Source organism: Musa acuminata, chromosome BXJ2-9 (genome assembly GCF_036884655.1).
Source record: "Musa acuminata AAA Group cultivar baxijiao chromosome BXJ2-9, Cavendish_Baxijiao_AAA, whole genome shotgun sequence".
NCBI lineage: Eukaryota > Viridiplantae > Streptophyta > Magnoliopsida > Zingiberales > Musaceae > Musa > Musa acuminata.
This window is the reverse complement of record NC_088346.1, coordinates 11,568,793-11,583,966: the sequence shown is the minus strand read 5'-3', so window position 1 is coordinate 11,583,966 and position 15,174 is coordinate 11,568,793. Positions and strand designations below refer to the sequence as shown.

General features: G+C 37.9%; 2 protein-coding genes across 2 annotated transcripts; one reads left to right on the top strand and one right to left on the bottom strand.

The window, feature by feature from the left end:
- The first annotated feature begins 8,200 nt into the window (after positions 1-8,200).
- LOC103998088 (uncharacterized) lies at positions 8,201-10,317 on the top strand. The gene is made up of 7 exons (XM_009419480.3): positions 8,201-8,525; positions 8,607-8,678; positions 8,901-8,965; positions 9,257-9,398; positions 9,473-9,553; positions 9,658-9,756; positions 9,868-10,317. Exons 1-7 carry the CDS (start codon positions 8,334-8,336, stop codon positions 9,940-9,942), a joined length of 726 nt encoding a protein of 241 aa, XP_009417755.2. The 5' UTR covers positions 8,201-8,333; the 3' UTR covers positions 9,943-10,317.
- Positions 10,318-12,318: 2,001 nt separating this feature from the next.
- Positions 12,319-14,613, bottom strand: LOC135623141 (pentatricopeptide repeat-containing protein At3g62470, mitochondrial-like). Its single transcript, XM_065125740.1, has one exon. It carries the CDS (start codon positions 14,527-14,529, stop codon positions 12,631-12,633), a length of 1,899 nt encoding a protein of 632 aa, XP_064981812.1. The 5' UTR covers positions 14,530-14,613; the 3' UTR covers positions 12,319-12,630.
- Positions 14,614-15,174: the final 561 nt, after the last annotated feature.

Sequence of the window (15,174 nt, the reverse complement as noted above, 5' to 3'; positions counted from 1 at the left end):
GACTTCTTGCTTCGGAGCTCGGGGATTATTTATACGCGAGGCGGCTTGGAACCGAAACGTGTCACCACTCGAACAGGGTTCACACAAAGACCAAAACTGCCAACAGCTTATCCCTTCTAAGACTTGGGATCCGTCACTAATTTGTGGATGGAGGTAGTGTTCCCTGTCTTGTCCGAGACATATGACCCAAACGTATGACGTGGACTGAGGTGGGGGGACAGTGGATCCACAGACACGAAGGATCCGCAACCAGTGGACATTGAATAGAATTAAGATGGCATCGGATCCGGATCGCAATAATGGACGATCCAAATCATGCAATACTTCACGTGACAGCGAAGCTCTACTACAAGTATACATCATAATGAAAGGCGAAGTCAAATCTCTCTCTAAATGATTGCCCCTCTCCGGCCACTTATCTTTCGAAGTCCACTTATCCCCATCTCTCCCAAACGCACACCATCCACAGCTGGGACACCAATTTTGAAGTACAAGTGGAGCGCCACGTGATTTCCTTTTCTTTTCTTTTAATAAATATTATTCCAGTAGAAAGCTTGTGTTGTGTTACGTTTGGCCTCATCCCGGTGTCGAGATAAGATCGAATTGTGGGTGACACGTAATCGGTCAGCCTACGAAAAGGGGCATTGATTCAATTGATCGGATTCAATTGGACAAATCGCATGACATCAGATCTGACTCAGTCAATAGGTTCGATTGGACCAAATTAAAACATGATATTTGATTTGATCATACATGTTGAATTCGGAGGTGTTAATCTGATCATAAATGTTGATCCAACCAACTTGGAAGTCTAAGACAAAGCATGCGAATTATTATATTCCAAGTCATTGTACATTGAGGCCGTCTGCATGTGCAATGTTAGTCACATGTATTGTTTACTACACACTGTTGTTTCATGGCCCTCATAATTGACTATATGATGAGTGCAGTCCTAACTAATGGCACCCACCGTCAGACCTTTCATATATATATATATATATATATATATATAGAGAGAGAGAGAGAGAGAGAGAGAGAGAGAGAGAGGTTTGGGGATTGTTGTGTTCTCAAGTGTTGGCCCAACAAAAAGAACCTATTGAATGAACCAGGGTTGGCCCATCATGAGTTGTAAAGCCAACTTCTAAGTTATGTTTTCAGTTATACACCCCATTGTATACATCTAACTAGTTTTGTATTTTATTTTTTTAAAATATTTTTGTAAATTATTCAAATTATGAACTATGTATCATTTTTTATTTTTGGCCAATTTTTTTTATTTTTATAGAAATATCAAGAATCCATATAATATTTTTTAATATTTAAGCTTCTAAATTTGTTCACAACACCTAATAAAAATTTGGAATAGAGAAAATATTATCGAATATATGGTGTACTATTTTTCTCTAAAATTAAATAAAAAAAATAGTGGACCGCATTGAAGGACTGCTTCGAATGATATGAAATTTTTAGAAAATATTTGAATTGGACTAAAATAGACATATGTCACTAAATTTTTTTTTTTTTAGAGAATATTTTTAATTTTTATGAATTATTTAGGTTGTTAACTGTGTGTCATTTTTTTTTATTTTTGGTCGACCTTTTTTTCATTCCATAGAAATATCATAGATATATGGAATGTTTTTATGACAGTTGAACTTTTAAATTGGTCTAAAATATTGATAACAATTTGGGTCAAATAAAATATTTTCTCATATTCATTGTATTATTTTTTATAAAATCTAAAAACAGTGCATTACAGAAAAAGACTGGTCCAATTGATTTAACAATTTTAGGAAAGGCTTCAATTAGACCCAAAATAGACATATGTAATTGATTTTCCATTTTAGGTAATTGTCGATTCAATTCTTGCTTCTTTTTTTTTGTCCACCAGCTTGCACATATATATCATATTCTCGTCATATCTAATATTATTTATTTCTCATAAAAAATATTTTATAGGACTTTTTGTAAGTGTCAGCTTTATAATAATCTTTACAAACGGAAGGAATATGGATTGTCATTTCTATACCCAATAGTAGCCGTACCATGAGAATATCAAATTCTCAAAATATCAACATGAATAACTTTTTTTTTTTTTCAAATATATTATAACTGCTCTCAAAGGATATCTATACTTCCAATTCAGTATGAGTACGAGAAAAAACACTATGATATCGATCATTGTCGTTTATCTTGGCGAGTTGATCCTTAATGATACCTGTTAAATTATTAATTATTTTACGATGGATGTAGAACCATTCAGTCACCTTCTTGCTCGTCATTTCAATCATAAAGGTAACAGGTAAGTCACTAACATCATTCAATAATAAATTTATACTTTTTGATATATTTCTGATGAGCATTATATAACGATAGCCATAGGAATATGTGGATGATCGTTTGTATGTGATTTTCTTAATTTTAGATATCTATATGAAACTTTATATGTGATTTTCCCTCAACTTTTGTATGTATTCATTAAACTTATACGGATCTAACAACAACCCAAAATAGTTTTGTAGCTTCTCTGTCTCGCACATCACTCGTAAGAATTTTAGATAAATAAACTATGCAATAACCATGAGATATACTGCTGAGAAGATATATTTCACGACCGAGAGAATTCTTAGATTTTGATCATTCATAATAGTCAAAATTTTGTATCTTATAATAGACATTCTTAATTGTTGCAAGAACCACTGCCATGAATTCGTACACTCAAATTTTATTACAGTAAATGCAAATGGAAATAATCTATTGCAACCATTAATAGTTATAATTATTATCAAAACATCGAGATATTTACTTGATAGATGTACAGCATCGATGCCAAATAGGTCGCATATATAATCTAAAACTTCTAACGCAAGCTCTTAAAGCCCAAAATATTATTTAAAAATACTTTTCCAATAAAACTATCATTTAAACATGAGTCTCATAGTCATATAGTTTTAACTCTCTTAAAAATAAAATTATATAAATTATATAACTGGTCAAAGTCACCACAAACCTTATTAAGTGAAACCTTCTTGCATGAAACAACAACTCCAAATCTTTTTTGAATACAAGTAATAATCATATTTGTAATAGAATCAACATTTGTTATAACTATATCTTTGATTTGATTTGCAATGGAAGAATTATCTTATTCCTTATAATCCTTATTCAATTTTGGTAAATTACAATCATGCTCCTTATGAAACTTAGTAATTCTAAAATTTTTTGTTCTTCCATGAGCTACAATCATCCATCCATCGACAATCGAAAACTTCACATTTTACTTTTATTTTATTATTTCTAATTGCAACATGTTTAATCTCAAAATTTCTTCAAATGACATTGTTTTTTAAGGATTTTAGAAATCCCATCTCAAAACATTATTTTGATGTCATTATTTCAGTTATACAAAGACTAATATTATTTCAGTTACAAAATAATATATATCAATATAATTTTGATGTCATTCAAATATTATAATCAACAGACAAATCATCGTATAAATAATCATCTTCATTACCAAAAGAAACTTGAATATTTAATAACACACCATCATCTTAGCTTCACTATTAGCATACATATCCTTACTTCAAATAAATTACTAACCAACAATATCTAATATACCATAACTTTAGCCTCTTTATGTAATCTTCTTTCGGATAATTAAGATATCGACACCATTAAAATGTTAAATCAGTGGTGAATCATCTCAACACGAATCGATCAATAAAGCTTCACTGAATTGACAGTCCAAATATCACTGTTTTGGATAGCAAGCTATTCATGAATAAAAGAACTCACCTACGGATGTTGTTTCGGTACCTTAATTCCCTTCGTAAGTCGTACCCAAATCGAGGGGTCCCAGCATGGGTGTTCCAGAATCCAGCAGGAGATAGAAAACCCCGACAGTGATCCACCACAAAACGCCGCGTGGATTGACTCGCTCTGCCAAGTTTACGTGTCGGATTTGGATGCACATCATCCCCCCAAGTAATCACGTTATCTCATTTGCTTGCTTCCCTTCGACTCACGACAGGTGGGACACCGAAAGAAAGGGATGAGGACGTTCCGTGGCGTCCATGGAATTGTGTAGCTGCTTTCAGTGTCGCTTTCCCGTTAATAACTATCCAACGGAAGAAACCCTTCACGCAAACTCATAAAACGGAGGAGAAGAAGAAGAAGAAGAAAGGGATGGCTCGTACGGTCGGTGTGTCTGTTCTCGACTCGTACAGAGCACTGTTTGTTTGATATCCATCAATTCGTGTCCTTTCGGACGAACTCGAGTTATCTCTCTCCTCCTATTCTCGTCTTCTTGCGTTCGTCGGTTTATAGTTTCCTGAGATTTCGACTCTGTCAATTTCTATCGTCTGAATTCTTTCTTTTTGTCACGACGATGCCGAGTTCGTTCGAAGCTTCTGACTCGTTGCAATAACATCGTCATTCATGACGTCAATAATGTACGAGAGAACACGGTCTGTATTTATGATGTAATGAAGTTGAAGTTTACTTAGTAGAGATAGTGTAGATAAAGATAAATATACGTAAATTATCTCCTATTTCCGGTTTGAAATGACTACTCTGCCATAAGTAACTCTTAAACCAATAAAATAATAATAATAATAATAATCTTTCGATAAATTTTTAAAATATATATATTTTTTAAATTTTTTTAAGATAAAAAAATATGAAGCGATCCGTCGATGTCATTGTACTACTCCCTAAGAAATAACAAGTCTTAAAAGAAAAAAAATGAGAGAGATTTTTTCACGCTTAATTATATTGTTTCACCTCTAAAACAAATTTATGGAGATCGACTTAAATCCACGATGAGACAAAATTATTTTGAATTGATTAATAATTAAAATATAAAATTAAATTTAATATTCCAACATCACAAATCGCAGTAGGAAGAAACACACGAAGATAGGATCAGTGAGAAAGCGGACCGCATTCAAAGTTCCTCGATTGCACTGACGACGTATGTATCCAACCACCCATTTAATTCGCATCTTTCCATTGGGACGTAGATTTCCTACTTGTTTATGGATAGTAGAAATCCGAATGAGTTGATTGATGGTAAGGACAAGCGACTTCCTCGAATCCTGCCATAAATAAGGGGCACTTGGTAACCTTCAACACAGGAGAAAGAAAGATTGAATCATTCCTCCTTGAGGTCCATTAGCTTTACCGGAATGAGTGTTGATGTTGGTCTATGTTTCATGGATATAGTGTGGATAATGATAATGATACCACACCCATAGTGTGTTGGACTTTGGATCTTCATGTTAAACTCGCATTCTTAGTAGATTTGTATTTGGATCTGCCCTAATAGGACGGATAGATGTTGATAAGGGGTAGAATGATCGGGTGCAATGTTATCACTTGTGATACATAACTTCCATCAATTATTTATGTTCGATTACTACTTAATAATTTCACATAATTATCAAATAAATTAAACATCTATTTAGTCAATTATCGAAAGTCACGTGCCACTCGAGTCTCTTTAGTTTTTTTGTCTCTCGAAAAATTTAATTTGAACTCATAGCTAACTTAAGTATTAGAGGGATTTTATTGAAACACTTGAGTCTTTTTGATTTTTTTTCTCTCGAATAATTTAATTTGAACTCATAGCTAACTTAAGTATTAGAGGGATTTTATTAAAACACTCTTTCTTCGGACGTAGAAAATCTAATTTGAGAATTTTTCGATACTAAAGCTTGCAATAAGTTTTGATATTGCCCGATACATTGGATATTTAAAAATGTGTAATGATAGATGTATTGTTATCAAACTTGTCAATAAATAAATTGGGTTGCTTTTAATCTCTTAAGTTGTTTTATCATTCTCAAAAGTTATTTGATTAATTAGAACCCCATGGAACACCAACAGATACTTTTTTTTATTTTATTGATAATACCTTTAAATATCTTTTAGAACTCTTATTTCAATAAAGAACAACAGACTCTTACTAATCCTTTATTAATGAGTTCAACCTCAATGTACTTTGTCATCACATCTAAAAGCTTAAGCCAATAAATGAGATATGATCAATTACTTTCAAGAATCTACTCAATGAATGACTCAATTAGTATGTGAGGTTTGGACAAGAGATTTGTTGACACCTTGTTAAATTTTGTTTGATTAATGCTATTACATCTAAAATTTAAGTTTTTAAATGAGATATGATCTTTATATATATATATATATATATATATATATATATATATATATATATATATATTCATTCTCAAATACTCCTAAAAAATAATCCACATTTTTCTTTGAATTAATCAAATATATATATTTTATATAACACTATTGTATCTAAAAGTTCAAGCCTTCAAATGAGACTCATTAAATTGATGAATATAAACTGTTAACCTAAATTGTTTGAACATAAGTTAAGGGTATTAAAGTTTATCAAACTTTTATAAACCTCTTCTATTTTGGATGATTAGGAATATTACATTGATGAAAGAGAAGAAAAAAAAGAGAGGAAGGCGAAAATAGAAGGAGAGGAGAAAAGTGAGAAAAAAAGTGATAAAAGTCGAAGAAAAATAAAAAAATAAATTTAATATTAAGTTTTACAAAAATATATTTTATTAAATACATTAAACAATAAATTAATCTATCAATTCGATCAACCCTATAAATTAAAGTGATGTAGGGCATGAAATGAAGAGAATTCTAATCGATTTCTGATCAACTAAAATGCAAAATTTATTGATCCTTTTCGGATCAATTCATCGTAATATTTTACCCTTTTTTTATATAGGTTCAAGTATAAAAAATAAGAAAAATTAATATTACATCAATTATAAAAAATAAAAATATTATAATTATATCAAATCAGATATATAATATTATTTTTCTTTCAAAGAAAATAATATTTCTGATTTGATTAAAAAATAATATTCATCTCTTTATTGTGTTATGAATCGATAAACTTTTATCTTTATAGAGATAAATTCTTCAGATATCCAATCAAGATTTTATAATCTTTAATAATATAGCTTCTTCTATTTTTTTTCTACATTTATTTTCTGTTTATTCTTATGAGTAGATGACATGTGACAACTTATTGCCTATACAAAATATCTTTAAACTAATCAAATATATTTTATTTTATTGATAATTAACTAAATTACTCTTTCACTTGTCCACTGTTTTATCAAACTAAAATAAACAAAAGATATAACAAATTTAACATTGTAATTTTTTATATAATAAGCCCTAAGAAGCATTAATTCTCTTTCAAATATATATATATATATATATATATATATATATATATATATATATGTACAGTGGAAAAAAGCTGACCCAAAGCAAATGTAGATTGGTTTCAAACTTTGAATCGACCGTTAATTAATCATAGGCACAGCTTTTATGGACTCATTGAACAGAGTGCGAGATGGTATCATGTGATGCGAGAACTGTTCTTTAGGGCTGCAGTCCTCTGTCAAGGGAAGCAAAAGATGGCACCGAAGACGTTACCGATTTGAATCGGGGACCTCATCACTCATTTGAGAACTTTAATTTGAAATATATATATATATATATATATATATATATATATAACATCGTAATGTGTTTTAATTTGTACCACTAGCAATAATCGTTATACTTTATTAAGATCAGAGAATGATTAGATGATTCACCTAATCTTTATCCTAGATCAGCCAGTAAAAAAAGGCCCAAGAAGGGATTAGATATAAAAAAAAATCCATCAACTCATGTCGAGGGGAGAACTCTCTACGTACTTACTTAGTCGTACAACTTACACTGTTGTCTTCTCCCATTCATTAACTTAAATATCAAAGAAGTTATATTGGGTAACCCTTGACGTCAATCTGTCATGTAGGATCGTTGGCAAATAAGAGGTAACACCACTGTCAAGACGTAGCCACAAGATAACCCTTCACCCAAGGACACTTGGATGATTGAGCTAGGAAGATCCTAAATCGCCTACACGATGTCGCTCAATCGGATGCCGAGCCCGATGTATTTAGGTCCGCAATCGGATGAAGAGATTAGGTGGAGAAGAGGCGTGGAACGATTCAATTCATGGCTACTGCGGCGAAGGACAAGCAGTTGAGCCTTTCAATTCTGGTGGTCAAAACCTGTAACGTGATCCATCCAACCGCCGCCGTCCAACCGCAGACCGAGCCGACAGAGGAGGAGGAAGACAACAACCGTCTCCTTCGCTGGTCCAACTCCCCGAAGAGGGGGCACCCTCGTCATTTCCTATCTGGACACGGCTTCCTCGGACACCATTTCCCTTCCTTATTTATACTCTTCCTTCCACGGGGAGCCAAGGCGGAGAAAGATAGATGGACGCAAAGCTAGAGATGGAGGAGTTTGGGAACAGAGAGGAGATTCGATTGCTCGTGGATGATGACGATGGGTTGGCTTCCTCTTGTTCTCCTGCCGCTGCCTTGTGCCTCTGCAGGATTTGCCATGAGGAGGAGGAAGAGAGGAACACGAGCATGGAATCCCCCTGTGGCTGTTCTGGGACCCTAAAGGTATCCATCGCCTTTACATCTGTTTCACGAGCGAAGAAGGTCTTATCTCGTGGTGCTGATTTGTCTGTTCCCTTGCTCCAGTTTGCTCACAGGGAATGCATCCAGAGATGGTGCGACGAGAAGGGGAGCAACGTTTGCGAGATTTGCCTCGAGGTAGATCGATGATTCTTTCTGGTCGCAAGACGATCCGATTCCTTTTCCTTTTTCTTTTGTTTTCTCCGATCTCATCGGACGCTCTTTTCTTCCGAATTCAAGTAGTTGCTATTTGGATTTTTGGTTTCTGATCGGAGCTTTACGGCCTTAATCTTTCTGATGATTTCAATTAAGATGCTTTCTCCACCTCCTTCACCTCGCTAAATGAAGGTAATCTTGCAGAAATTTGAACCTGGATATACCATCCCTGAGAAGAAGGCCTTGATCGATGTGGGAGTGACCATCAGGTACCTTTCGACCTCCTCCTCCTCCTCCTCCTCATCACACATTTCTCTCTCTCTCGATACCGGTAGATTCTCAAACCTAGGCCACCGGGGCCCACCCTGAGATGCATTATTGTGTTTGAATTTGAACACCTCCCTCCTCCCACCTCCATGGCCGGCGAAGCCTTTCGTCCTCTGCTGTACTTGGCACCACACGCACTGTCTCTCATGTCTCCCACCTCCGACTGCTTCAAATCATGGATATAGTGGGGTCCCCGACACCGTGATTGATCCCAGCTATGCACATTGTGACAGAGGAAGCTTGGAGGTCCCCAGGCTCAATTACGACCCCCGTAACCCGGAGTTCGTCGCGGACGACGATGCCGGCTCTGATCGCGCCGAGTGCTCTCCCGCGTCGCGTCGACGCGCTTCCTACTGTCGATCGATCGTGCTCCTGGTAAGCGATTGGGGGTTTCCGCAGAGATTTGAGTTCCCACCGCCGCCCGAGTTAATAATCAAATCTGCTCGCAGCTCATGATGATCTTACTGATGAGAAATCTCATCGCGGTGATCACGGTCGGGGACGATCGCTACGCATTCACCATCCTCACTGTAAGTGGTGACATCGGATCAGAACAACGTTATGCAATCTCACGCTTGTCCTCGGTCGTCGTGTGCTTACTTACCGAGGGTTTGGTGAATGGCTTACGCTGCAGGTGTTCCTGCTGAGAGCCAGTGGAATCCTGTTGCCATTCTACTTGGTGATGCGGTTCGTTTCTGCGTTCCAGGAAGCACACCGGCAGGATCAGCTCCATGTAAGTTCTGCTGTTCTTCCTATTCATTTTTACATGGAAGTATTCCTTCCTCTACTCTCTTTAATTTTTTTCCTTCCTTTTAATTATGATCATTTTTTCTTAATCCAACAGATGGAAAATACTGGTAGATTGGGATGGGAAGAAGAGGAGGAGGAGGAGGAGCACAGAATCCATATACGCTTCTGACCACATCACTTGCGGTGTTTATAATGTTTTGTCCAATCCTTGTTGGATTCTCATTTCTGTGTATATTGTTATTGTACCGAGGCATGGATTTCCATTGGTGAATGGAACAACCCCTCGATTCTTTCTCAGCTCGTCCCAAATTGAAAGAAGAAGTCAGTGAGAACTTAAAGACGTTATTTGCTTGTAGTAGTTCCTAAACTTGCACGGTGGCCTCCCAAGTGCAGTCAGGATTTGGTACATTGTACTGCACTATAGTGGAGATTTGCCAAAGGCTTCATCAGAGGAGTGAGTCTACCAAAAACAGGGATTCATGTCACTGCATACTCTTCAAACAAAGAAATGGAAGCACTCAATCATAAGTGCCATATAAACTTAAGACTGATCCCAAGTGGATTATTGAAAGCTACAATATAATCATTTATCCGAGCTAAACTCGACCAAGCATGATGCCAAAAAGAGAGAGGGGACAGTGTTGAGCTCAAGAAATACTTGGAATTCCGAAGAAAGGGATAACAGTCCATCACATAGAAACATCACAAGAGCAGCAACCGGTTAAGTAGTTGGAAATTGCCAATTTGTCACAGAGAAAAGAAAATATTCTGAGCAAGAAAAGCAAGGGAAATAACTTCCCAAGTACTTGGGCTGTCTGGCTTTTGGATGATCTCTCATCTGATCTACCACTTGATCTGATAAAAATCACATGTATATACATACAATTTGGAAAACCTGCTGTTGATCCAAATTCAACAATGTGCAACACACTGCAGTGAATACAAACTGCATTACAGTCGCAAACTAAATTCTCTCGTATGCACATTCTAAGTTGTTTGCGGGCATGTGGAACTGCAGGCCGGTTGTCGGTTGAGAACCACCGCTGCTTTTGACTCTCTTAACCTTTTGTTGTCGCTCTAATCATGCCTTCCAATCTGCAGTGCCACACTTGACACCCAACTCGACCATCATCACCAAGGATCATTTCATATCTGTGTGAGCTGCAGACTGAAACAGTGTCAGACTAGATGCATAAAAAATACTGTAATGAGGAAAAAAAATACAGAAAGAAAATGTTTCAGGTGTGAGGATACATCTGTATGTATGCCAGGATGGATCGGTATCTAATTCCATGCTCAGCATCCTTTAGAGCCATGGCACCTCTCACAGCCTATAACATGATGGCTCTCTAGACACCATTAGGCTTCCTATGACCCACCACAATTGTCACAGTCCCAACCCCCGCCCGCTTACTGCACTTCTTCCTGTCTTAAAACCCACAATAGAGAAAATTGTACATTGCGAATACCAAACAGACATCAAATAAAAATTTAAATTACCTGTGGATGTAAAATTTATAGTTGCATTACATTCTCACTATAATAATTTGTAATTACAAGCAACTAAAACAGCCTGTAGATACTTACTTTGATGCAATAATGCTTATTGCAATTTCAAAAAAATCATAAGCCATTTTTCCAAGCATAAAAACTCAAAATTGTTTTCTTCTTAAAGAGTTCTGTAGGAGGACTCTATCCATCCAATACTATGATTTTGGTAATCTCAAAATATTACAAATAGATCAGGTCCTTGATTGAACCGCTAAATGCTGGTCAGTACACACTGTACCGATCAATTTCCAAATCCACGCTGACCGGTGCTAAACCATAAGAGCTGATATCAGTCCTTTGTCAGACCACTAAATACCAGCTGACGTAGCGCATACAGGCAGGTATCTATAGATCATGTAGAATTAAGTCCTACTGATTTTCTAAGAAAATATCTTAGTTCCTTATAGGGCTGTTGAACTATGTTCTATCTTAACCACAGCAAGTCCCAACCTCATGAAAGAGCTAATTACTGTGGAAGCTGGCAACAGATATGTAAAATTCTGAGGAAATGTGACTGAACGTTGAGTTGCTAGCCAGGCCCTTTTCAAATTAAAACTTGCACAGGGTTACTCGTCGGGTATAGGGTGAACAGTGGGAAAGAAAAGTACTCCACCCATATGGTAAGGATTCAAGACTCACTACCTTTGTTGCTGCTTCAGCTTCAGTTTCTGCTTGCGTCATTTGTGTGTTTATGTACACATAGACACACCACAAGGATCATATATGATGAATTATCATAGCTGCAGATAATTGTAACCTTGATACAGAGATTATAACTAGTTCAGGAAATGAAACAGTGAAATATTGTATGACATTCTAGTTCATAATGCATGACTAACATCCAATACGAGAGACATGTTTAATAGATTTTAAATTTCAGTATCCTTACCATCAACTGAGAGCATGAAAATGCAAATAAGTAGGTTCATTAATATTAGAGCCAAAAAAGGAGCAGAATATATGAGCAGCAAGCAGATTAGTCCAGCCAACAAACTGAAAAAATAGATGAAATAATCTGCAAGTAATGCACAAGGTATGACTGGATAAATTAGTTTAAGGCTTCTATAGACACCGAACAAGGAGAACAAAACTAGAAATTCTGCAAAGACTGAATACAAATTATACATAAAACATCAGCCCTTCTTGAACTTTCTCTGAAGTGCCAAGGCATACTAAAAGAGGGACTCAATAGTTGCATACCAGAAGAAAAGAATCAACTAAATGTTTCGAAGATGTTCCAAATAGTCTGAGTAAAGGCTTGTTCTAGTTCGGTTGTAAACTCTCTTCCTGACACTACTCTCTAGTCTTAGAAAAGGCATTTCCCAGTCTGATTGGGAACTCTCCTTTTGACCCTGTTCTTCATTCTCTCTGCCCAACCATAGAAAACATTGGAAACCTCAAACTTTCCAGAGAAATTCATTTTCTGTGCCAACTCATATAGCATATCAGGCTTTCCGACCCTAGAAAAATCAGCTGCAAACTTATTGTAGTCTATCTGAGGAGCTTTCATTCCTTTGCTTATCATCTCCTCTATGTATCTGTGTGCCTCCTGTGGCCTTCCATGCCGTATGTGCCCTCCAATAAAGACTGTGTAAGAATTAACATCAGGACAAATCCCCTGTCGACCCATTTCTTCCCACACTTCACAGCCCATTTCATAATTATTTCCATGGAAGTAAGACTTCATCATCATATTATATGTGTGAAATGTTGGCTCAAAGCCTTTGTTAATCATCTTCTTGTAAATCCTAGCAGCATCATCTGGTAAGTTCCTATTGGTCATAAGCTTTATCAAGGCATTGTATGTCTGTGCATCTGGTGGGCATCCTTTCTCAGTCATCTCCTTCAGCAATCCTGAAACTTTATCCATCTGCCGAGCATTTCCAAACCCCACAATCAAGCAAGTGTAGGTTGCAACATTCGGCTGACACCCAGCATCCAGCATTTCCCGGAAACAATTGACTGCCAGGTCCATCTTTCCAACCTTGCAAAGGTCTCGTATCAAGATTGTATATGTCCTAGCATTTGGTGCTGGCCCCTTAGCTTTCATCAGCTCAAAAAGCTTGATCGCATCTGACCTTCTGTGTCCCCGAATCAGTCCATCAACCATTGTGTTATGTACAACAACATCTGGCTTGAATCCCTTGTCCAACATCTCATTCCAAACCGTTCCAGCCTCCACTAGATTCTTCAGCTTGCACCACCCTAGAAGGAGCAGGGTATAAGTCCGGAGATCAGGCGGGTACTGATCCTTCAACTTCTCAAACAGTGCTTGAGCTTCCTTCCCGAGCTTTCCTTTCGCCAAGGCTTCAATCAAGCAGTTGAATGTCTCCAGCCCTGCCTCAAAGTTGAATCTTTTCATTAGCTGAAAAATCCCCATGGATTTCTTCATCTCGCGTGCGGCTGCAAAGGCCTTGATCGCAATCTTGAAGGCATCCATATTCAGAAATCCCTTGTTTCCCATTTCTTCAAGCAATGCCACCATCGTCTCGAACTGCCGAGTCTTCCCGAGGACGCTCAGCATCTTGGTATAGGTATCAGAATCGTGGGAGTATCCTGAGCGCTCACCTGCCCACCGAAAGAATCGATATGCTGGCTTGTGGGCGTGGCGGAAGCGTTCGAGGACGTCGATCACAAGGGAAGGGTTGAGGTCGACGTTACACTCATCGAGCACGGCCTCCATGTTTCGGTCGGAGACAAAGAGGTCTTCGATTACCTTGCACACCCGCTCCACCTCCTTGGGGTCCGACGGTCTTAATTGTGTCGAGCAGGTGGGATCGGGGTCGGCATCGGGATCAGCATCAGTGTCGGAGGGGGAAGGGGAGCCGGAGGAGGTGGAGAAAGATGGAGATGCAGGGTTCAAGAGGAACCGTGGCACTTGTCCTTGTAGATGAGGTGGGCGATAGTTGCACGGAAGGGACCGCGGCAGAAAAGGCGGAGTTTGACGGCGAGGACGATGGAGACGACGATGATGAGGAGGATCAGGAGAACGAGGCAGGGGCAGAGGAGGACCACGAGAGAGGCGCACCGGCCTTCCCCCTCCTCCTCCTCCCCAGCCTCCATCTCCCGACCCGTCTTCCCGTGGCGGCGTGATCGGATCTGGAGGGCGTGAGTCGGCGGAGAGGAACCGGAGGCCATCGAACGCTAAAGAGGACGATAGGCAGAAGCGACGGCGGTGTCGGCTGTTACTTAGGAGGAGAGCCATTCATCCGCCATCAACGGCGAATGGGAACTACACTGGCTTTTAGGGCTAACCGAAGAAGCGGCAAGAAAGAGAGAGAATGGCAAATTGCAGCCGGAAGTGTGTGTGTTGACTAACGAGGGAGGATCGTGGGCGGAGCTCTGATCTGGACCGTCCATAAAATATCGAACACTTTTGCCGGCACGTGTTTGCATCTTACCCGTCACCACGTGGCTCCGTGATTGTGTGCACGTGGGACTCGGCAATGACAGGGTCGCATGGGTACGATCCTTGTGTCGGCGCGCATGGCGGGACCCACATGAGTTTGGTTCCTACAGCCAATCACGTTAGGCGGGTAACATAATAAACGGTTAGAAAAGTGACGGCGGAGTTTCGAGTAATTTCGATGGATCACTTTTTTTTTATTTAAGTTAAAAAAAATATATATCATTCTCGTTTTAAAAAATTAATAATAGAACATATTCCCGCTGAATATTACGATCTGCATATGCAAGGTTGACTTGAATTCTCAACTCGTTTTAGATTTAAGTAGGTCAACTTTGACTTAGCTTCCTCATGAAAAGAAACTTTGACCTGACTCAAGCTTCAGATTGTTGAAAAATTATATTATTATTATTTTTTTAATTTTAGGGAATGTTTAAACCCAAG

Coding starts and splice junctions, on each gene's coding strand:
- LOC103998088 (XM_009419480.3), top strand. CDS start 8,334: ATGGACGCAAAGCTAGAGATGGAGGAGTTTGGGAACAGAGAGGAGATT. Junction 8,679..8,900: donor TTTGCGAGATTTGCCTCGAG/GTAGATCGATGA, acceptor GTAATCTTGCAG/AAATTTGAACCTGGATATAC. Junction 9,554..9,657: donor ACGCATTCACCATCCTCACT/GTAAGTGGTGAC, acceptor CTTACGCTGCAG/GTGTTCCTGCTGAGAGCCAG.
- LOC135623141 (XM_065125740.1), bottom strand. CDS start 14,529: ATGGCTCTCCTCCTAAGTAACAGCCGACACCGCCGTCGCTTCTGCCTA.